Source organism: Puccinia triticina, chromosome 18A, assembly GCF_026914185.1.
Source record: "Puccinia triticina chromosome 18A, complete sequence".
In the NCBI taxonomy this organism is placed as follows: domain Eukaryota; kingdom Fungi; phylum Basidiomycota; class Pucciniomycetes; order Pucciniales; family Pucciniaceae; genus Puccinia; species Puccinia triticina.
Genome location: NC_070575.1, coordinates 202,278 through 225,943, shown reverse-complemented (window position 1 = coordinate 225,943; position 23,666 = coordinate 202,278). Strand labels below are relative to the sequence as shown.

The 23,666-nt window shown below is 45.4% G+C and overlaps 7 protein-coding genes across 7 annotated transcripts; 5 read left to right on the top strand and 2 right to left on the bottom strand.

Moving 5' to 3' along the window:
- Positions 1-2,539: 2,539 nt before the first annotated feature.
- Positions 2,540-3,952, top strand: PtA15_18A30 (uncharacterized protein; the record flags this gene model as incomplete). The annotated part of the gene is made up of 1 exon (XM_053164837.1): positions 2,540-3,952. The coding sequence occupies one exon, from the start codon at positions 2,540-2,542 to the stop codon at positions 3,950-3,952; it is 1,413 nt and encodes a 470-aa protein (XP_053028530.1).
- A 2,953-nt stretch (positions 3,953-6,905) lies between these two features.
- PtA15_18A29 (uncharacterized protein) lies at positions 6,906-7,865 on the top strand (the record flags this gene model as incomplete). Its single annotated transcript, XM_053164825.1, has 5 exons — positions 6,906-7,046; positions 7,239-7,262; positions 7,350-7,461; positions 7,544-7,645; positions 7,762-7,865. 5 exons carry the CDS (start codon positions 6,906-6,908, stop codon positions 7,863-7,865), a joined length of 483 nt encoding a protein of 160 aa, XP_053028529.1.
- A 915-nt stretch (positions 7,866-8,780) lies between these two features.
- Positions 8,781-9,726, bottom strand: PtA15_18A28 (uncharacterized protein; the record flags this gene model as incomplete). Its single annotated transcript, XM_053164814.1, has 3 exons — positions 8,781-8,829; positions 8,912-9,243; positions 9,442-9,726. The coding sequence occupies 3 exons, from the start codon at positions 9,724-9,726 to the stop codon at positions 8,781-8,783; spliced, it is 666 nt and encodes a 221-aa protein (XP_053028528.1).
- A 328-nt stretch (positions 9,727-10,054) lies between these two features.
- PtA15_18A27 (uncharacterized protein) lies at positions 10,055-11,659 on the top strand (the record flags this gene model as incomplete). Its single annotated transcript, XM_053164803.1, has 4 exons — positions 10,055-10,334; positions 10,447-10,919; positions 10,999-11,124; positions 11,252-11,659. The coding sequence occupies 4 exons, from the start codon at positions 10,055-10,057 to the stop codon at positions 11,657-11,659; spliced, it is 1,287 nt and encodes a 428-aa protein (XP_053028527.1).
- A 1,631-nt stretch (positions 11,660-13,290) lies between these two features.
- PtA15_18A26 (uncharacterized protein) lies at positions 13,291-13,709 on the bottom strand (the record flags this gene model as incomplete). The annotated part of the gene is made up of 2 exons (XM_053164792.1): positions 13,291-13,421; positions 13,553-13,709. The coding sequence occupies 2 exons, from the start codon at positions 13,707-13,709 to the stop codon at positions 13,291-13,293; spliced, it is 288 nt and encodes a 95-aa protein (XP_053028526.1).
- Positions 13,710-13,809: 100 nt separating this feature from the next.
- On the top strand, positions 13,810-15,877 carry PtA15_18A25 (uncharacterized protein; the record flags this gene model as incomplete). Its single annotated transcript, XM_053164781.1, has 8 exons — positions 13,810-13,833; positions 13,932-13,990; positions 14,098-14,144; positions 14,229-14,285; positions 14,377-14,563; positions 15,228-15,313; positions 15,390-15,461; positions 15,555-15,877. The coding sequence occupies 8 exons, from the start codon at positions 13,810-13,812 to the stop codon at positions 15,875-15,877; spliced, it is 855 nt and encodes a 284-aa protein (XP_053028525.1).
- Positions 15,878-17,592: 1,715 nt separating this feature from the next.
- Positions 17,593-18,078, top strand: PtA15_18A24 (uncharacterized protein; the record flags this gene model as incomplete). The annotated part of the gene is made up of 1 exon (XM_053164770.1): positions 17,593-18,078. One exon carries the CDS (start codon positions 17,593-17,595, stop codon positions 18,076-18,078), a length of 486 nt encoding a protein of 161 aa, XP_053028524.1.
- Positions 18,079-23,666: the final 5,588 nt, after the last annotated feature.

Genomic DNA, 23,666 nt, shown 5'->3' with positions numbered 1-23,666 from the left:
TCAGGCCAAATTTTTAAGCAAGTATGTCACCCGCTGTGGTATGCTTTATGGTTACCCATCTAGCCCATTTCAAAATTTCCTTTTTTCTCATATGTACACTATCAAATCAACCAATATGGCGGCACCACTGGATTCTACGGCCAAAACTACACAGGACACCATGGACAACACACCTTACACCCCTCTGGATCAGAAGATACCACCCTTTCAATACACCATCAGTCAGTTTCACACACACAAACACCATACTCAGGTCATGTAATCTGTTACATGAACCACACCTACCCAGGACATGTAATCCATTACATGGACCACCCTGACAGCTTGTCTTCCCTTGACATATACTTTACCTCATCAGCTGCACTCATCACATTGTGTTATGCACATGTCATGCAGTGTCATGCAGTGGTATGCAGTTTCATGCAGTGTTATGCACACTCAATGCAGGCTTATGCAGTCTTATGCAGGTGCATGCAGACTAGTGTAATAGGGGCTGCAGTTTGGCAGTTGACAGATGACATCATGCAGGTGTCAAGATAGCAAAAACCCCTCATGCAGCTTGCAGATGACATCAGTTGACAGGCCAGGCCAGCTAAAATATCTCACCTCCTATGTCTCACTAGCTAAATTCTCTCATATGACAGCATGACCTCATGTGACCTGTCAACCACCAGCCAAAATACCTCATTGTAGCTTTCAGGGCAGCTAAAACCCCTCATTCTCTTGTTCCCCTGGAGCTAAAATGCCTCACTCTTTTCTATTTAAGGAGGCTCTCCTCCCCCCAGTTGTCATTTCTCTCAGCAAACTACTTGCACTCAGCTTACCCCATAACAGTAGAATACTTGCTCACTCTACAGTATTAGCCCCACTCTATATTGTGGTTTTACACCCTTACATACAAATTACATCCTCATTAGAACACTTACACATCAGCTACATCACCATAACCCTTAAGCCACCTGCTCAAAGTAGGCTATCTTTTGATACACCTCCACTATCACTACATAAACCTTCCAATTGTAGATTGGGGGGCTTGTTTTAGTGTCTAGTGACCCAGGAAAGGCAGAGGTAACCTCATTCATCCCTTTCTGCACTCAGCAAAAGGTTCTCAGGAACACTTTTGAGCTTTACACCACAAGTAAAGAAATTTAGTGCCATGGGAAGCAAAAATGTTTATTGTGAAACCCCCTATTACATGTACTAGAGTGTTATGCACATGTCACGTCTCATTCCTATAGATCCAAAAAGGAGAGAGAGCCAAATGTCTCTCCATCTTTCAATCTACATACAAGATCTTGAACCTAGAAGACCCAGATCAGGCAGGCACCCCTCTAATTCAACACAAGTCCACATTGGAGGGCCCTGGTACAGCCTTGAGCTTAACAAAGCCTCACAGCAAGACAGCCCCAGGCCACAGGGTCTCTTCTGTCTCATACAGGAGGTTGCATTTCATGCAAGGCGCTTCGCGCCGTGCCCCTTGCAGGCAAGGGACTTGTGCTAAGTTTGGGTACAGCCTGGGCTGGCACAAAGCGCAAAATCAAAAGGAGGGACTTAGGACTAGTCCAAATTTTGGCCTGAGAGATTCCCATCTTCCAATGAGGTTTGGCTGGTGAGTTTTTGCCTTTCCAATTTTGACCTGGTTCCCAAAGGGCCCCGCACATACCCTTTGGACCCTGAGAATTTTCTCATCCTTCCCTATCTTTTCCTGCTACATATTGATCTTAAAAAAGCCTCCCAGTGAGGCAGCCCCGCAGGGTCTCTGTCTAACAGAGAGTCTTACCTGCAAAAACCTGTATCTGGCCTGAGAGCCCCAAGAATATCAGCCTGTATCAGGCTTTTTTTCACTTTTTCCTTTTTTGTAAATCAACCGTCAGCGCGCTGAGGCTGCCCCTCTGGACTTGAGAAGTTCTTGGGAGTGCGCTTCTTCTGATGCAATTTAAGCCTTGTAGCTGCCACCTGATCCTTGCATTTGAAGTTTTCAAACACCGAGAAAAGTGGACCATATTGAGAGGTTTTGTTTTTGTTAATACATGTGGCTTTGTATCAAAAGCTGTTTCAATAGTGTTTCAATCTATTGAAAGGCAGTGGAATACTGCATTCTTGCTTACATCAGCAGGAATGCATCTCAAAAAGAGGCCTTTTTCAAACTGCTCTCCAGGCTATGAACCAAGTGCTATCAGCCTGTGACTGCCGCCGAATTAAAGAGGAGAAGTAGGCCTTTCTTTGGTATCCAGGGGTGAACTCAGTTCTTTTGGGAAGCGGGCCAACTCCGAAGGGAGTTTAGAGTTCGCCTCCGAAGTGGAACTTGTGTTAGGTTAGGCGTTTCTCGCCCAGGATGGTTTTTGTGCTAGTGTTTCAGGAACCCGGATTAGGCTGGATTCCATGCACCTCGGACCTCAAAATTTGTATTTGAGTTTCAGACATGGTGGGTTGAAGATGTCAGCCCCCACCATGAACATTTCGTACCCGCTAATTGGCTGTCGACCATCATCGATCCAAATTTATACATAACTATTGAGGGACTAGGATTAACACAAGCATGGCTCCAGGACCAGGCCTTAACTATTACGAGCTCACCTCCAGAGCTTCCTTTTGGGTGCTCATCTGGCTAACCTGCTTACTTCTAGATCAGAATGTGCAATGCGCGTTTTATCTGGACCCTGACGCGACATGGCTGCTGCGGGCTCCAATTACGATGCAAGAATCAGATCGCCTTAATGATATCCTCCATTTCGCCCATAGTCCGTTGCCGGAATCTCATCCCACTGGTGGCATCAATACTCTTCCGCCGTCTGAATCGGATCACCTGAACGACTTTCTTCATCTTATCAATAGTCCATGGCCGCAATCGCATCTCAATTCCCATGGCAGTCTTGACAATACCGAATTGGGTTACCTTCACAATAATAACATTCACAATTCGGCCAATAGTCCACGGCCGGAATCTCATCCCACTCTCAGCACCACCAATACGCATTCAACGACTGTTCAAAAAAAGAGGAAAAAGTACGACATAAAAAAAATCAAAACCTCAGTGAGAAAAAAGGTGAAAGATTCAAGTGATGGTACCTCTCCTGCTTTCGAAATCATCAATTCTGAGCGGCCAGTGAAAATCGAAAAAAAAGTTATCTTTGAAGCAATCCGAAGCTTAAAAAAATTCAACGGGGAGAGATTCGTTGGCAACGAAGGCGAAGACGAATACAAGATGCTTAAGATAGAGGAGGAACAAATCAGAAACTTCCTTTCTCAAGTGGTGAGAGCAAGAAACATATACCTCCCTCAACAAAACGGCAGGGCTAGGTTAGTTGAAACCATAAAGGGAGACTTTGCACCAGGATATCAAAAAAGAAGACACGATGCTGTGGCACGATTCAAAACCGAAGCGAACAACGAGGAGCTAAAATTGAAGTCACTCTACACTGATCGTGTCATCCCGCAGTTCGCAGATTCTATGGAGCAGCTTAAAGTAAGAATTGGGGACAAATACTCTCAATCAGAGGGACAGGCAAAAGAATTACTGAAAGACTTCAAACGCATCCGGAAAATACTACCTATCTACCTGTTCTACGTAGATTTGATCAACACAGTCATTCCAGATCAAGGTGTGGCGACCGAAGGCGTGACTACATTGGAGTTGCAAAGGAAAGCAGCTGGGCAGCAGTTTTTACAATATGTAGGCGAGCTCATTGAAAACCCACACCTGGAAGAACATTCAACTGGTGAAAAGTCCAGATTAGCCAGCCAAGATCTAAGAAAAACTACCACTATTCCTAAGTTTTATTGGAACATTTTAGCAAAATGGATTTATGTCTCAAGAACTTCATTAGCATTTTGGGTTCAGACTGATGAAAAGACATTAGGAATACAACCCAGTTTCAAGCACTTCTTTAATGAAATCTTCACGTGTTATATAGAAAAGTTCACCAACAAGCCCATGATCACTCTTGATTGAAGCTCTATTTTACAAACTTCAGATAGATATAATTGACCGTAAATTTATTAATAAACTTAAAGTTTCAATCCACAACCAATCTGCTTTTCTTTTAATTGGTTTTATCATATAAGAACATTCTACTTGGCCTATCACCCATGGTTTTTCAAAACATTCAACTAAATTCTTTGCAAGAAAAAACAAATAGGAAGGCAAAAAGCTTCCTACAAACCCTACTGTGATGGTCTGTAGAAAATGCCTAGACAATTTGCAGCACTTTGTCAGTCCAAGTGAAGCAATATGCAACACAAGTTTTCTTCACAGTTCCTGTGAGTTCTCACAGGAATAGAGTAGTTGGGAAAAATAGTAAAGAAGTCTTGAAGACAATTTAATAGAAAGACAAGTTCTTGAGAGTTAGATTCCAAAATATCACTGGCATAAAAATGACCTGAACACTACAACCATGTTGAATGACAGTGTCCACATTGGACTCAGAAGTCTGCTGTCAGTCTGGAATAATAAATTCATACTCTCAGACTGGTCTCATACTCCCGGGCTTTTGGGGCCACTCATACAACTTACAAGCAGGGAAAGCAACCTGACCAACTGGGCTCTCCCCACAAATGTGAGGGTCAGCACCCTCCTTTTTTGACAATCTGTGCGCGCAAAATGCACATCACTCCTGCACATTTGGGCCCACCCAGGGGTGGTGTGGTGCTGTCAATCCTACTTGAAGTTGTGATTTTTACAATTTGAAAAGTGTGAGGGAAAAATAGGAAGATTATTTTGTTTGAGCAACACAAAAGCACACAATGAAATTGGTCCCTCGCCCTTGCCCAGAAATCATGGCCACAGAGCCTCCCAATAAGGAGAAGGGGATCAAAAATTTAAATGCTGAGCCTACAGACAACACTGAAACAGATTCAACACTTGGATGGGATTGGTGAAACATACTGTGGATTGGATTGTTTTTTGATACCCATATTTTCATCCATTGTGGGGCGCAGTGGCCAGCCAATCCAATCCAGTGGATTTTATTGCTGGGCCAATCCTCAAGATGTTTTTCCATGCATCAGAACACAACACCAATCCAATCCATCTAGTCCCTGAATATTGGATTGGCTGCGCAGCTACTTCTGATCCAATCCTTGTCAATATTATGAGACTGCGCCACAAACTCTCTCAGATCCTTGATTATTGCAATACTTATTGGTATTGGAAAGGATTGGATTGGAGATAGCTGCACAACAAATCCAATATCTATTGTGTTTTGAATAATGCTGGGATCTTTCCTCAAATTTTCTGGTTTTGTTATGTAGTAACTTTATTTTAAACTTCACACCAAACTGTAAAAACCACACCCAACTTTAAACAAAACCTTGAAATTGACTTCTGCCCGGGATGTCTTTGTGTCACGACCCAGCGCTTGGTCAGCCCCTCCCTGCCCGGCCCGTACTGGCAGAGGGCAACAGCCGATGATCATGGCCTGTGGGTGGTAGGGCAAAGAAGACGCTCCGGTTCTGAAAATGAACTCGGTATTGCTCTAACCCGACTTCTCCACCCCCTACTGTAGGAAATTGGCTCCGGGGGTTGATTTAGCCTTGGGCCTTGTCTGACATCTGTCAAGATGCACCATGTGGAAAGCATATCAAAAATATGGAGTTGACCTTGGTCAATGAAACCGGAAAAATTGACAAATCATCCAAGCTTTATTCAAAACACTATATATAAGGAACTGATTGATTTCCCGATCCCTCAAAAAAGAATAGTTTGGATTGGATAGAAGTGCTGGCGCAATCCTATCCCAATTAATTGACCGGGATTTTGATCCAATTTCCTGACAATGAGTACAATCTACAGATGACTGATCATCAAGTTAGCAAAATCTCTGGAATACTCGTTCCAAGTACTTAAAGCAACAACACACATGCATATGTAGCTACCGTTCTCGAAGGATCCGCTGATGTGGAAGGGCGAGTGGACACGGCGGGCCTGAGGTGTTGTAGGCGGGGGTTTGCTGACAGTGGTGATTGGCAAGTCACTTGGCCAATCGCGCTCGCGCGCGATGTCAAGCTTAACTAAGCCATTACTCGTGGTGAGCGGGTCTGGGCGGCAGCCCAGTCTCACCAGAGAGGCTTATGCACTAGAACACAAAGCTCGCGTGAGCGTGGTGTGATATAGAGGCCATTTTAAAGACTTTTCCTTCTGGCTTCTGTGCTACTCATCACCATTTCTTGTTGTTTTGTTTTTCTGACTGCTTATCATGTTCGTGATTTTTCTGTTTTTTTTGTTGTTGTTATTCCATTCCTTCATTTTTGAAAACGGATAACAAGAAATTTGAAATAAATCATTCCAGTTAATTAAGCGGTCACATTATAATGAAGAACATCATGTCATATCAATGACTAGCTATAATTAACGAAAGAGGAACTAGAGCTTCTCGGTAGTTTCATCATCTTGATTGCTCTTAAGCATATTTATCCTTGTAGTGTGACTGCGCTCAGCCCTTGTCATATGGGGGACAAGAATTGAAGTTCGAAATCTTGAACTTCAAAAAAAAATTGCTAGAAGTAATTGTGATTTTGCATTAAAAAAAATATTGAAAAATCAAGAACATGCACATGTATGATGTACTGAAACCTAGAAATGACACGTTGAGTATTGAAGGTGGGGTGATGCAAACAATGGCGCTCCCAGCCATACCTCGGAAAACGCTCACGCCAGAAAGGTGTTTTAGTATGCAAGTCCCTCCCTCCGGGAGTGGTCGCTTCGCGACCAGCCAAATGCTGCACGGCCCGCAGGAGGCTGGAGTTAAGTTCGGCGCGATGTATGCCTCGGGGAAGGTTTGTGCACTTGGCGGTGCCCGATGGCTGGGAAAGGCGAGGGAAACATTCTGTGACAGGGCTGAGACAATGCTGGGCGAGGACAGGATATATCGAGACCAGCATCTTGGACAGGAAGAATTATTTCGATCATGGCTTCCGACACCAGTCCACCCAACTCCCAAACTCACGAGCCGGAGGCACCTAAACCTGCCAAAGAGATATTTCGGGTACCATTCTGGACGAGGAGGCTGCTTTCAAATAAGGACGAGGACCACGAGATTGCCTACAGCGTGAGGTACCTGTCTCGCTGCATTACCTGCTCCCTTGAACACTAGATATATCTGTTTGTTTCCATCACCCTAATTCCTCCGGTCTACACTTCTGACCCCTGACATTTTCCATTCTGCAATCTGGAATACCTCAACTGTCCTTAATATCTCGTCTACTCTCCACCAATGCAATTGGATGCTGAAAACCTGTAGCTTCAAGTCAAAGGGGCCACTGAGGTGCGCGAACTCTAAACAACAACCCAAATATCATTGGTTCAATTGGTTACCAACCTTTTTTCTTATCGAATATTGGTTCTGTACTAGGGAGGTATCCGATGGGCGATATATAGTACAATCCTCTGCGGAGTCGGCCATCTGTATTGGCCCTTCTTCCGGAAACAGACCTTGGCATTTAAAGGTTTCCTAATATCCTCTGGTAAAGGCCTTCCTTTTTTCTAATTGTTTATCACCTCGAATTCGACCTTCTCACATCGTTCTTCCCCATATTTTTCTTGTAGCAACGATGAGTGGAATGGTCATTTGGGCAGATTACTATTTACTCAGACACGAAAAGAAAATCAGAAGAGCGGATGACATGATGCGTCGACAAGCCAGAAAAGGTAACTCATTTTCTTCCCCGTCAACACTTGATAAAGTTATGTTTCTTGGGTTTCTTAATTTGATTATTCCTGTTTGCCGGCATACTCTCTTCAATTCGATTGATGTGATGCCATAGAACTGGGCGAACGAGGGATTATTGCCACTGAGACAGAGTTGAACAAATGGAAACAAGAACAACTGGCCAGTATCAGAAACCAAACCTCTGGTACTAGTCCGTAAATACTGAACTTGATTGGGCCCCGTTGCGAACTCAACAAGCATTTCACCACTCCGCGCAGGAGGGAGGGACTTTGCTACAAAGTTGCTTCTCTACCCCTGTTTCTACTGTTTTTTACTCTTGTTCACTTTGTACTTTTAACTTGGCTTGTAGACTGATAGATTGTATGCACATGCATATCAATGTCCAGTATCTTCATCAGAACCACCTTCCAAGAAAATTATCACCCCTCACTTTACCAAGGAACTTGGCGGGCGCGATGTAAGAATGAGCCAGGTACTAATCTACGCTTCCCCAGATACACAGAACTTGCTGATCAAACAATGGGCAGAACTTGGACAAGATGTCTGCTACTGAGCCTCCAGTTCATGTACAGAGAGTTAGAGAATATTTTACAAGTAATGGAGAACTTCCCCTTGAGGTCTACAGAACCAAATCTGCAGCCCCTGTGACAGCACGTCCCCGCAAAAGTTAAAGTTTTCTGGCTGCAGATCTGGTTCTGCAGGGGGCTGCAGATTGACGGCAAGTCTTAGCAAGTCTTCCAATCTTCATCTGAGACAGCCGCTAACTCTCACATAGTTTCCTGCAGATGATTGTATCAAACATAACTTGTATTCAATTCTTAAGCTTGGTTTATAAGTGACCAAGGAACGTAACAGGTTGAGCTGTATAGACTCACAGAATGCTCTGAATCTAATTGGATATTTACCAGAGTAGCTCTTACTGCTTAGTCTTCAAGTACAAGCCGAGTGTTTATATGATTAGTTGTCTACAGTGCGAATTCTTTACAATCAGGCGGTCATTTGTCTTTTTTTTCCTGTCTCGACTTCCTCTTCACTAATTCACAATCTATAACGAGAAAAAAAGTCAAAAAAGCAGGCAAAACAAAACAAAAAATGGAATTTTAGAAAGTGGAATTAATTTGTTGCGACACTTTTCCCTTTCCTCTCTTTCTGTAGCATTTTCCTAAAAAAAAAGTGGCCAATGGAGTCAGTGGTTTGATGTAAAGGAAAGCGAGAGATTAATGGAATGGGTGAAGATAGCAAACCATCTAGATTCAAGCACCATCCTAGCTTTGCGGTCTTGCAGACTAGAAGAACCTGGACCTGGGCCTTCGTCATCATTAGAGGCTGGTTGTAGCTTCTGGTCTATAACTCTTGATTTACACTCTTCCCATGTCCAATCTTTGTTTTCACGAAATAATCGATCTTGATCGGCTTTGTGAGCTTGGAGATTAAACTTGGTAATCAGACTCGGATTGGTTTTCGGTAAGCTTGTTTGAGAGGATGCGTTTTCAGTAGAAGTGTTGTTCCCGTTGTTTGTGTTTGATTGTGGTGTTGCTGGTGGAGTGCTGCTTTGTGGGAAGAAATTCGGTGGTGGCTGTAAATATACATGGGGAAAAGTCAATGAAATTCAGCCTTCCAGTTTTTAGCCTAGGATATGAGATATGTTAACGTGATAAAGAGGAAGAAGCAAGGATCCTGGTGTTGATTTTCTTGCCAATTCTACCTGCATGTTGCTTGGGAATCTCTGAAACTTTCAAATTAAAAAAAAAAAAAAAAAAGAGAAAGCGCTTACGGGTTCCAACCCGCCTCTAATCAGTACACGTTCGGCCACAGCCTCTACTCCGCCACGATTAACGACGAGAGCATATCGAACTTCGTTTTCTGTGAGCTGCGGGAACATCGTCAAGAGTCGATCGACTTGGCTTCTTGGCAGGCTCATTGCCCGACGTTGAAGTGCTGTGAGAGTTCCCGAAGAATTAGAGCCATTGGGATTCGTAGTGGGAGAAGTGGTAAACCATCGGTAAACGAGTGCGATGATTCCGATGGCCGCCAAGACCGAGAAAAGGTCCTCCGACATTTGCTTCTCCCTCAGCTAGAGTCGTCTTGAGCTAGATCGAGTACAGTTCTTCTTGGTTGAAACGAAGAAGTTGTTCGAAGGACTCCAGTCGAATTTCGGGGTTGATGGATGGTGATTGCAGGAGCAGCGGAATCTTCGAGGTATGTAGCCCAGTGACGGGGTATGGACTTGTGGCGAAACATCAGCAAAAAGCCGCACCAAAACCCGTACAAATCGTTTCTGTGCTATGTACATAAACCCATAGCCCCCACATCTCCAAGACTGAAACAACCTCTGCCCTCAATCACAACCTCTGCCCTCAACGCTCGACTTTTTGAACAGCAGCACGATGAACACCAGCTCACAACTACCACCTGCCGACTTGATCCCAAGACTAGAAGGCTATCTGAAGAATCTCCAGTCATTAGCCCAGGCGATATCAACCGTTAGATACCAAACATTTCCCAGCCTGATCAACAACCTCCAACAACCAATCCAAGCTTGCGATCCCAATAACCCGAGCAGTTCGCCTGACCACCTCAACGAGGTCAAGGAGAACTGGAAATGCGACTCACAAGATCTCCTCCAAGGTCTCAAGGCCCTGCGCCTACAGGCAATGAATTCTCAAGGTGAGCTTTGGACCTCTACTACAGTCTCGATGTTGATGAAGGCTTTGCGACTAATAGTTTCTGTGATGATGCCTTGTATGAATCACAATTGGCGCGTATCGAATCAAACTAGAGGCTATGAAATATGTTCGCGCGACCACACAGACCAACATGCACCTGACTATCGAAGAGAAAGAAAAGGCGTTCGAGGAGACCCGTCTGCTTAACCAAAAGACCAAGGAGGATGGACTGCAAAGATTCAAATCAAGATCTTCGCTATCGAGGAGAGCCAAGGCGACAAGCCCGATCATCGAGCAACATATCATCGAGACTGAGCTGCTCAAGCGGAAGAAATTGAGACTGCTAAAGCAGCGTTGCTCGTTCCCTGAAATATTTGTCCCAGTCATTGACTTAAAGGATTGCATCCAAAGGATCAACGCTTCCGATCGTCAATCTGGCCATCTCACCTTCGTCTCCGAAAACCAGATCTTGCTCAAAGACGTCATGAAGATCTTCGTCGTGTTCAAACGTACCACTCAATCGCACAAACTCGGTCCTAGCCTGGTCATAGAGAGAGCCTTCTGCTTCGGTTTGACAGAGTCTCCAGTTGAGCTTTCACTACTGTTCTGAACAGATTGAGATTCAAATATCCCCTAGAGTCCAACACTTATTATTCTTCATCCAGACAAACACCTTTCAGCGATCTTCGTTTGGCTTAATTCGCTCGATTAACAGATGTATCAATCATTACATCAACCGATTTTTCAACACGAATCATGACCAAAACGCTTCCAATCTGTGGCTGATCTGTGTAAGTTTTTTCTAAATTTTGTATTCTTTTACAATTTCAGTGAAATCTTTACTTCAACGATCCGAGCAGTAAGACTGAGTTTTCGAACTGCGCTTTCCAAACAAATTCGCTCAATCGGTGCAAAAAGTCGCTATTATCAAGCTATAAGGATTTCTTCAAAGCCGAGATAAGTCCGCCATCGGGAAAAGAAGCTACAGCAGTCACGACCAACAATCTAAGATTGACTCATCTTCAGCCCACTCAACAACTGCAACAGCAACATCAGCAACAACACCAACTGACCGGTCTATCGAGCCACCCGTCGAAATATGATACCATCAGTAGAGACAGCAACCAATCCTTCTTGACCTGGAGACGCTGGAAACTTGACCCTGCTTGCTTAGATAAACTCCTGACTGATCGGTCTCCTCATGACCAACCTAAAAACGCAGAACAACAAATAGGTCCAGTTCCTGATCAGTCTCAACTTGATCGTGATGCGCTTCATGATGTCTTAAGCGGAGGCCATTGGGCCAAAATCCCTGAAATCAATTGAATGTTTACCATCATCTGTTTGTCTGTCTATACCAAACAGAAACATCAGAAAGTCATTTTTGAAGAGACTCTCGTCTTTCTTTCAAACTTTGTGTTGGTTTATTGTTTTTTTTTTTCGTTTTTGGTTCTTCGAAGCCATAACAATCTTTGCCAGTACAACTTGAGATCTCTTTTCCACTTTCTCCTAATAATATTGTTTTTAGAAATACAGAGTGCTTTGTCCTTATCCTCTACAACAATTGCAAGTATGTACATATTCAAAATTGTAAGAAACATTTGAGTTGAAATCTTTCTGCGGTTAAGATTACCCCATCATCCAGGGTCATATAGCAACGTGAGCTGAGGGCAAATTAATGAAGCTAATTAAATGCTAATTGATAGTGTTTCCAGCGCAAAAAGACTATGCTACAGCTTTTTTAGCATTTCTTTTGCTGATTTACATAGTGATACGATCTGTTAGCTGAGGGAACTCGCTAAGCAAAGGAAAGGGGAGGCTGGGGATGAAACAATACATAGCCAGAAATGGTTTTTTCCTTGTCAACCTCCCGTAATGCAATACCGAAAACAGTGGATGACTTCCCATCAAGATCTGCGGGCCTCCCAGAAGTGATCTAGAGCCCAAAATGCTAGATTCCCCCGCGGACTTTTCGGGTCTAAACCAACATCTGGGGTCCCAGATTGCACAGGAAGTCATCCAGTGAAACACGGCGAAAAGCTGTTTGAAGCCTCAAGCGTTTTATCTTCCAATTTGCTGGCTGAGTATTTTTGAAGGCTTGCTTCGCTGCTCTCCGACCTCGCCTTCTCCTATTCTGATGTCTGACCCAGTTACTATCACTCATTGCTCAACCGGAAAGAAGAAAATCCGCGAAGTCGTAGAGTAACATTCATACGTTGATGAGTCGTGTTTAGTTGAGCTTCCTCCTTGCAAGCAATGTAATCAACGATTTTGGGGCGTGTATCCCAGCATGTGCGCTCATGGACTCGTCGTGATCTTCACCATCGACATCATCATAAAATTAAATAAGAATCAAGCTGGTCCGGGTGAATTTATATCATTGGAGTGCTCGGATGCATCTGCTTTGACGAAGGTTCACATTCGATTTCTCTGATTTGGCGAAGGAGAGTGTCACTGTCAGGGTATGAGCACCTAATATTACCGGGAGAAAAGGCGTCGTGAGATTTGGAAAGCTTTGTAAAGACCATATAGAGGAATCTTCCGATCATCGAACAATATCAAAAAATAAATTCAGCAAGTTCGTCGTATTAATGGCTGTCTGATGGATTACTAGATTTTCAAGAAACTTACAATCCAGTAAGTCATCCAAAATGACTGGGAGATCAGCCCAGTAGTAGCCCAAACAAAAACGGATATATAACAGTAATCTACTGCATATTGGTGAATCCCTGTCGATAGGTCATCGGGTGTTTGAGTCCCGCCTGCCCCATGCCTTTGGGGTGAGCCAGTTGCAGACAGAAACGAATAAGATATATAACTGAGTAAAGAGCTGATCAGGTAATATACCCCATATCTTGACATCATATTCTGCGAAGAGAAGATCAACATTGACAGTAAATAAATGACCTGGCACGTGGATACCACCATCAATGTTACAACGACATAATTGCGCCCAGTTAGCGATCTGATGATGCCAGAACATCGTTCAATGAGAGATCACTCAAACATTTGAGCCGACCAATAATTTCGAGAGTAATTGGAGTACACCTCGATTGGAATCGGACAGCCTCTTCAAATTTGCTTTTGCCTAGCCATGACACATTCGATCGAAGTTCAAGTTCAACGACGCGCCCGAGAAAAAAGGAAGGCAAAAATAATCTTTTTTACGTGAGTGATACAGCGGGCATTGACAAGGATACAGGTGTGCTCCTTACGGACCATCTTTCTCCGGAATTTTGCCGTTCGAACCAAGCCAGACGTTTGCAGGGGGAGCCGACGAGCCGTTTGTGAGTGGTTGAAGTGAAGATGAGCGCATCGGGTCCGGGGACCGGGTAGCGTGAACACCCGAGTCCGGACGCAGCCCGCGCGCCGTCATCGATGTCAGATATCATCTCCAAATTCGACTTTGTCCCCAACAACCGACACACCAAGAATCCATCGAGAATACACGAAAGTTGAATCAACCGGAAACAAACATGCCCCGCTTATTCCAGTTTAGGGTCCGTACGATAACAAGTTGACATTTGCAATCGTTTGCGTCCAAGGAAGAGCGACTTGACTGACCACCGGCGTCTATTGACCCTGACTATCATATCAGGCTGGTCGTTGCGAACGTCGAGGCGAAACAAATATTGTGGATCCGTTGCCTTCGAAAGGGTTTGTTTGTTTTCAATTAGCTCTCGCAATTCGATCGTCTAAACATGAGTTGTGCGCAATTGACGTCCACAACTTGTTGCCACCGATTACAAACTAATTTGAACCAGGCTATTGTATGTCGAACACAACGAAGACGATGGAGTATTGAACCACTGTAAGCATTTTACCCGTTTTCCTTCCCCTTGTCCTGGTTCCAAGGCAATCCTGACTTGAGCTTGGCCTTTTGACAAATTGGTAGTGTGTTACAAGGATCTAGAATCCGGAGCCGTGATCGATGATTTCATCATCTTTGCTGGTTTGTTATTTTTGGCGTGTTTGTGGTTCGTCAAAGGTAACCCCTTACTGACCACATCTCAAGCGACATTCCTGCATGGCGTGGTCTTCAGGTGATGCAACATTTCAAAAAGTGCTGGTTCCCGACTCCGCAACTGCGCGGGTTTATGCACTTTGCTTCTCCTCGTCGAATCAAAAATTGCTTTACTGGATGCAAGACCCTGACCCGACCACCGACGCAGCAAACGTAGCGCGCCTCAATCAACTGATCGTGGATGATGGAGAGATGTCGATGGAGTAGTAAGTTCTTCTACTTCCTCTCCTTCTTAATCTCTGCCTCTCTTTTTTTCTTTTTTTCTTTTTTTCCCGGCTCTACTTTACTGCCTCGCTTTGCCCTCTCAACCGCGCTTTGACACCAATATTCCACCTTCTCATCCGCCAGGTTGTAATTGGGCTACTCCTGACCACCTTCTGGCGTCGTCGAAGATTCAGTGCCGCTGGCGTGAATCACACTCGAGCGAACTCCAGCGAATATTCACAGTCTGGTTGTAAACGCAGCGCATGTTGGGGGTCTGCATCAGCCGTCCCAACAATTGACATGATCTGGCTTATGTCAAGCGTTATCAATCTGTTGTGACTGCTTCGTCATGTTGTATATTACGCGAGCTGTTTTCACATGTCAATCCTACAGAAAAAAAAAACCTTCCACTTTGCTACACTGTGGTGCCGCGTCCCAAATACATAGCCATTGTCATTTGGATGGTTTCGTTTGACACCTTGCCATTCTATATATCTGGTGGCCGGGTTCATCAAATTACCCTTGATATTGCTTAAGGAGGAAATGGCGAATCGAAGCTTTTTTCACTTACCGCTGTTGAACAATCATGCTTGATTCTCTTGATACATCACTATCTGCTGATCAAGCGAAATAACAGTGATCTTTTTGCATCCTTATTATGAACAGTCCCGTCACGGCTGATGGAAATCGGACAAATTCTTCAGCCGAAGCGGAAGCCCCACCTGAACTACCCACCCCAAATGGAATATCAGGTAGCTGAAATTAAATCACCTTTTTTCTTTTGTTAGAGTTGATTGATTGATTTGCTTTATCATCATCGTATACCAGTTGAACAGATGAATCAATTGCAAAGTATCATTGCAGGCTTTGGACAGAACAGCGCCTCAATTGGACAATCGGGTGAGTGTAAACTCCAGCAAACACCCCCGTCCAAGCAGAAGGCCATCCTCATAGAGTCATACTGATAGCTTTTATATTCCTTGATACGTGTAGCATTTAGATTAGGCGACATTCTTACCATGGAGGCAATCGAACCAATCTTGAACGACCCGGAAATCCTCAGTAGCTTGCAGAGCTATCTGCCACCCGGTATCAAGGCGGATGCAGCGTCGGTTGGAAGAGTGATTAGGTCCGCGGATTTTAAGGCAGCCGTCGAAAACTTCGATGTTGCGCTGAGGCAATCTGCTAGTGACAATCGGGACGATGGGTTGATGATGTTCTTGCTACATGGCCTGGGGTTAAATGCTGATGCATGCCAAGGCGTTGAAGGTTACGTGGACATCGTTTTGAACATGAAAGACGAACCAAAACAATAAGCTTTCATAATGACATTGGGAATTATCCGTTACTCAACCAACGATACATATTGTCCACCTCTCACTGGATTACATAGGGACCCGAAACAACAAGCATAATCTATTTCACTCATGTCACCCTCGATTGATCCCATCTGAATTATATATAGTCCAGTCAATACGGTCTCTTTTGTTCACCGTCCTCTTCCGCATGTGAATAATAACAATTTATCTGGGCGATTACACGTGAGTTTGTTGAACAACGGAGGAAATCTTAGTACTCCTTGCGTTTGGGAAGAGGTCTTTTGGACGACTCTGGTCCCAAACGACGCTTCCTTCGATGTGTGTGCTGAGGGCGCCGCGAGGCAAAAAGGAGTATAGGCGGACCAGCTCGAAAGCCGGTCCGTCCGTTCAAGAGATTGAGCATCGGCTTGCATCAGGGACACAAACCCACCAGCAGTTCTACGTGAAGCGAATGGGTCGCTGTGCAATGCGCAGACCTACTGATGACAGTCAGGCATCCTTGATCGCCCGGGACTGCAAACGCAAGGTAAGTATGAACGCGGCCTTCACATTTTGGTATTTATCCGCTGTATTGTCTCCCACGGGTTCGAGCCCGGGCAAGATCACATTGACACTGCTTCATGTCGAGCTGGCGGTTGGCTCCCGTGGTTGATGCACTAGCTTAACTAAGCCTCTTGAACGGAGGGTCCGGGGAACCCCGCCCGGAGGGCTCTCCGCACAGGGGGGACTTGTGTTAAGTTAGGTTGATGCAGCTGACTCATCAGAAAGCTCGCGCAGTCAATGAAACCGAACACCTAGACCTTATTCATCAGTCGGAGGAGTTTGCATCCTTATGCTCGGTGGATTTAGCGAAGAAGTTAGGACTCGTCCGTTTGATTGAGAGAAGAAGGGGGCTTGAATTCATACTCGCGCAGGGCTCGCGATGGCAATTGCCTGGTACAAGGATAATGCACTGGATAATTCACTGTTCAGCCCATTCATGATTGCAAGTAGGGATCGGGAGTCTTTGTGTCAAGCGGTGCGCTGGAACTTTGTCCCTAAAGCCGTTGAGGTCGCCTATATCTTCCTGGTAAGACGGGCCAGTTGCGACAGCATTCCACCGCAAAGGATCTGAAGGGGGTTGTTCAAGCATTGTGACATGCCGATGCGCAGGCATCTCGTAGCGAACATCTTCCAAAATGTTGAGACTTTCTAGTCCTCATTGAGCCTTTCGCTGACGTTGGGCTTTGCGATGAAACAACACTGAGCTGATGACTGGTGGGACAATTGGTACAATGGGGCGTGCCATTTACTGGCTCAAATTCAACGGCAGGTCATAACTTTTCGTTTGCGTCAGGCGTAATCGTCCCTAACTCGGGCTAATATAAGAGCTATCAACTCGCGCCAGAATATCTCCTTCATTCAACAACCTAACATCTCACGGAAATTGTAGCTGTCCCTCTAAAATTGCCTGCGTACTTTTTATTTCTTCAGGGCAGGTTCCTCCCAACTTTTTCTGCTTAGTATTCTCGTCTTTGTTGGCCTTCCTTGAAGTTAGCCTGCCAAATTCCCTTCTTCTCTATTACTTCCTTGAATCCATCGCTGGAGAAGTGGATTACGCGTTAACGTCTTTGAAATACTTCATTTAGGTGGGTAGTTGTTATACCAGGACTTTGAAGATATGAAAGTTGAGTATACTAAACGACATTTGTGTTTGAGTTTCTTTAGAAATAATGGAAAAACCGCAATCAGCTTTGGCACACGAGGTCAGCAAGTTCAGCAAAAGGATATTCGTCTGGACGATTGAGAAATCTTGTAGGGAACATGGGAACCATTCAGAACTTTCGGTAGTAGTCCCCTTGGACTACATCCGCATGTCGACACTCTACCGAATAGCAAGCAACAAGAAACGATTCTACCTCAGCACCAGAACCATAGATCTTTGGGACGAGCTGGGACGAGACAGCCCGACAATCCGCGGGCGGCCGACGTGGCTTGGGAAGTTCGAAGACAGCAGTCAGGACCGTGAACAACTCGACCAGATCGTCAACCGGATCAAGGAGGCATTGCGGAAGTTGGTCGAAGCGAAGTTGGGATCAGCAGACGGCTGGTGTAGCAAGGACTGGGTGTCGATGTTCATCAAGGAAGAGGAGGTACAAGGAATTTTTTGCGGGGGAAGACTACTGCGTTTGAGAGAAACTGTGGCGAAGAACTTGTAACCTTCGGCGACAGGCGGTGGTGATGCGGTTAATCAATCAAATCGAATTCTTTTAGTCTAGTAATGTGATTTGGTTGCACATCCAGTGATTGGTTTGAAACTACGCTTGAAGGGCTTGAAACTTCGGAAGAGATGGAAGGCAGCGAGTGGCCGGACTCCCGGATGTGATAAAAGGGAGCAGACGGAAGACAAAATTGGAGTACGTCTTCCCAAAGCTTTCGCCTAGAAAATGAGCCCATATGAATAGCGGTCCTGACTATGTGTCAAGCCGCTGGAGCCGTTAAGTGGTCTGGATCTCGTCATCCATGCCATAGATCTGAGGGTGATGGTGCTGAGGTAAAATCGCTTCTTGTTGCCTGCCATCTGGCAGAGTCTTAACCTGCGGATGCAGTTCAAAAGAACAACAACCGATGGTTCTGAATGATTTATATGCCCTCTAGTGCCGTGATCACTCTCGCGCAGGGCCAGAAAGCATAGGGGGAGGAGAAGACTCACCGCAAAAACTTACCGAAGTTTTGTGGGAAAGAAGTGAAAGGAATATGGTCGGTGGGTCCACCAAAGGGGGTACAACAAGTTCTACAACAATGCAGGTTGGTAGTTCACAAGAGAAAGCAAGGGAGGTGGGCAGTTTACCAGAGGAAATGAGTTGAGTATCGTTGGTGCTGTTGCGCGAGGGCTGGGTGGAAATGGGGGTGGAAGGGGCTGAGCGCGTCGGGTGGCAGGGAGTGGAGATTTTTTTCAGCGATGGCACGACTTGAGTTGAGACCTTTTATAGGCGAGTGATGCAGCACTGGCACTGCTGAGCCGGAGGAGGCAGAAAGTGGGCTCAGCATCACGCTGCCTGTAGCCATAGTGCTGAGTCTGGAATGTTTGTGTGCTGCTGGGATGTAGTCGCGCTGAGATCAATACCGGTACCGGCAGTTTGGTATCCAACAATGACTCTGAGGCTCCAAAATGACATTGGTTGATGAAAGCCGTCCTATCCCGCGATAACAATACTTCTTTTTTCGAGCTCATTATCTCGAGCCGCTACGCTTCACTACGCTGCTGATTTCTACAAAAATAGCTGATATCGGCGGATAAAAGGAGAAAATTCCGAGTTCTGATGCTTCCCGTGTTTGGCACTTGACAAGTCTCACCCGGTCTTGGTAGTATTTCCCGCTTGGGGAGATATGCCTGTTTCTCAATTACTACTCTAGCAATTATCCAGGACTCTTGACTCTGCCTACCCGGTCACGGATCCACCCCGGCCTCTCCTTGCAATTCTGCATCCTGCCACCTACCAATCAAACATTCTCGTGTCGAGCTGAGCTCAGCCGAGACCCGGCTATCGGCTCTCTTTTGAACCAGAAGATAAACTTCCCGGAGCAATCCTGCTCGTTAATGGTTTTCCAGCGCATCTCAGCTCGACCAGTGGAGGGAGCAGGGAAATGCCTTGAGCTGGGAGGCGAATGTTTGGCTCTCCGTTTCTCTCTGGCGATGCAATCGATCCAGCTATTCGCAGCTTTGACGGAGCCCCTCTGGGAAGGGGACGGCTAGATCATCGTGGGTCTAATCTATCAAGCCATGGTTATCAATCGCCCAGCGGTCCCGGCCGTGTTGGGAATCGATGGCCACCTGCTCAAAGCATTATGTTTGACCTACTCGATCGGCCGTTCCGGCTCTGCTGCTTTGGCCAACGGCGTCGGCGGACCAATCCACAATTTTCGCCATCTCGACCAAGTTACACCGGGCGAACTCCCGGTATGGTTGGCACAATCTCTGTCAGGCTTATGCTACTTACGGAGGAGTCCGTAGTGCTATAGCCGTAGACTGTAGCAGAAAGAATATCAATCTTTAGTATATGACCTTCGATAAGCGGCTCGGAGTAACTCGACGAGACTGACGCAGCTTCCAGCAGTCCTAAGACCGGGGCAATCCAACTACGAGTTACGAAGAACTCGGTGGGTATAGGAAAGGATAACAAGAAGGATAACACACCTAGGTCACGTAGCAATCGGAACGGTCGTAAGAGTGCGTAAGGAATCGTAGGAGTGGGGCGTAAAGAATAAGGAAGATACTATCTGTTGAGTAGGTTATACTATTGTAGACCGGGGGCAGTGAGATTAAGGTATTTCCGACTGGGAGTCGATGAATGCTTAATATACTACCGTAAGGGTTTCGAGGGTATGACCGCGCAAGACTGGATAAAAATGTACCGAGGGGAAAGAGAGGAGCAATGCATCGTCGCTTAGCTCTCTCTTTTATATCTATTGGTCAGCTGTTTGACTTGTGGTTGGTGGATACTTCCCTACCACCTTCTTTATCTTTATTCTGTTTACCTCCTTTCTACTCTATTCTGTTAGTCGTACCCTTTCATTCATAATGTATTCTTCTTCATGCAATTTGTGTCTTCCGCGGCCGCGCCCGCGCTACTCTGATTCATAATGCAATTCTTTCATGCATTATGCTATTATTGCGCCTGTACTCGCGCTGTTTCTCTATTTCTAATGCGTCTCTTTACTCTATTATATTATCTCTCCCCAACACTCGCCACTCCCAAAAAGGGTTCGTCTTCCTAGATGAATTCATTTCCTCTTGTCTACTCTGAACTGTCTGAGTAGTTTTTGTCCTTCAGGTATTTCCTTTTCACTCAACCATTCGTCTTCCTTACTCCCGCTATACCGCACTAGATATTGTATTAGATCTTGGTTGTTTGTTCTGATCTTTCGTTGTTGTATGATTTTCTTAATTTTCACGGGTGCTTCTGCCTCCGTGGGTAGTTCTTTAACTGCCTCTTTACCATTCTCCCGCAAAGGAAATTTGTCTTTGTCCGTCTGCTCATATTGCTTGATAAGGCTTACCGGGAACGTTGGGTGCTTCTTCTCTAGTACTCCTGATAAGTATACTTCGACTGCATTGTTACCGTGTAGCTTCTTGATTTCGAACGGACCAACGAAAGAGTCTCTCAGCTTCTTGGGTCCTCCTAGGTTAGTGAAGTTGTACGTCGAAACAAGAACTAAATCTCCTACTTGGAACTGATGTTCTTTATGTTTCTTATCCCATCTTTGTTTGTTATAATCTACCGCTTCTTTCACGCATTCTGCTGCAAACTTCCTTGCTTTGTCCATCATAGTGAAGAACTCTTCTGCATGCGGGTGAACATTCACCGACCTACTCATAATCATGTCTCTGGGAAACCACGGGATCCAGCCTCTCTCTAGCTCATACGGCGTCATGTTAGTTACGCTATGCTTGCTTGAGTTGTATGCGTACTCCAGCGCTGGGAGCAGTGACACCCAGTCATGTGTGAATCTATCCTTATTTTTAAACTCCATACCGAAAGCGCAGTACCTCCGGACCATATCTTCTAGCGTCTGTATCATCCTCTCCGCTAGCCCATTGGTCTGAGGATGATAAGCTGTAGAAAATTTCAACCCCGTTCCGATAATGTCATACAAGCTAGTCCAAAAGGCCGACGTAAATTTGGGGTCTCTATCTGTAATAATATATCTGGGGCACCCCACGTCCGCCACTATATAGTGCCAGAACAGCAGGGCTGTGTCTATCGCTGTATCTTCTTTATGGCAGGGTAGGAATCGTGCTCTCTTCAAAAACCTGTCTACTACGACTAGCACCGCGTTGTAGTTGTACGGCCCTCCTGCCGGAAGGCCCGTCACGAAATCCATGTTAATGGTGCTCCACCGCTCTGTGGGATCTGGTATCTCCTGTAACAGCCCAAATCTTTTTCCAGTCGCCTTATTAGCTTTCTGACATCTCTCGCAAGTTTCGCAGTACTCCTTCGTATCTGCGTAGTAATTCGGCCACCACGTGATTTTCCTAATTCTTTCCAACGTCCTGTCAAAAGAGAAATGGCCTGCTGTAATATTATCGTGGCACTCGTGTAAGAATAAATTAATATGTCTCCTCTCGTGGATTACCACTACGCTAGCGTACTTGGTCCGATGGAACAGAAGTCCGTCTAACAAACAGAACCGACCTTCCTCGAACGATTTCTTCCATGGCGATTCTAGTTTACTGCTGACCTCTGTCTGCTTAAATTTAGACTGTAACAACTGAACGAGCTTACTGGAGTTAGGATCCTGCTCATAACTCTCTTTTACGTCATCCCAAAAGGTCTCCTCCATTTCGGTTACGTGGATTCCTTGTACTAGGCATTCCGTTGTCAGGTCGGCTGCTGGGTTCTCCTCTGTATTGGGTTCTGCGAAGAATGCCATAATCTTAGCGGCTAACTCGCCGTCCCATGCTGGGTTCTCCGGCGTGTTCTCCAAACTCCACCGGCTGAGGCCGTCCGCGTTTTTGTGGATGTTACCTGATCGGTGTATAATAGTCATACTACCTCTCCATTCCTGTATTGCTATCTGCCATCGCAGCATGTGCCTGTTAGGTGTACTCATGTTCAGTAAGGAGTTCATGGCTTTACAGTCGGTGATCACTTCAAAATTACAACCATCGAGATAGTAATACAGCTTGTCTAGGGCCCATACTAAGCAGAGACACTCCAGTTGGCTCGCCCCATACCTCTTCTCACTATCTTTCAGGGTCCTCGAGATGTAGCATATCACTCCTTCTACTGGTTTGTCGTCTCTAATTTGAATCTGGTGGAGCGCAGCCCCCAAACCTTCCATGCATGCGTCCACGTATAGCTTGAATGGTAAACTTGGGTTTGGCATAAAAAGAATCGGCGCCGTAGTAAGCTTTTCTTTCATCTGATTGAATGCTGCCACTCGTTCTACTGTCATTTTGAATGTGACTTTAGGGCTACAAATCGCGTACAGTGGACCGCATATTTTGGCAAAATCTTTGATGTGCTGTCGGTAGTACCCGGCAAATCCTAAAAACGATTACAGTTCCTTTACGTTCGCCGGCATATCTTTCAACAATACCGCCGCCACTTTATTATGGTCTATCGCTATACTCAAACCCGATACGATGTGCCCCAAAGCTTTTAGTTCCTGGAACCCAAACTGACACTTGCTCATCGATATTTTCATGTTCATCTGGACTACTTTTTTCAGAACTATACTCACCTTCTCCAGATGATCATCCCATTCCGCCGAGAAGATGATAATATCGTCAATGTATATGATCAGCCAACCTTCTCTTAGTTCTTTGTTAAACTCATTGTCCATCATGCGCTGGAAATGAGAAGGCGCGTTTTTGATCCCAAATGGCATCCTCTGGTATTCATAGATCCCTAAATGTAAGATTATCCTCATTAGGTGCTTACTTTCTGGATGGATTTTGTTCTGGTGGAAACCTTTCAGGACGTCCATACAGGTAATGTATCTGGCGTTCTGTAGCAGCGTCAGCGCCTCGCTGATCTTCGGCATAGGATACCGATCTGCAATAGTGTACGTGTTGAGCGCTCTAAAGTCGCCCACCATCCTGGTCTTGTCGTTATGTCTCGTGATCAAAACCGGGGTTGTAACTTCGACATTCTCGTTCGGTCCCACTTTCCGTAATACATTCATCTCAACTAATTCATTGACATGTTTCTCCAAATCTTCTTTGTTCCTGGGTGAAGCTGGGTACGCCGGTCTCCTCAGCAGTGGTGGGTACGGCCGTGACACGCTGAGGTTAATGGCC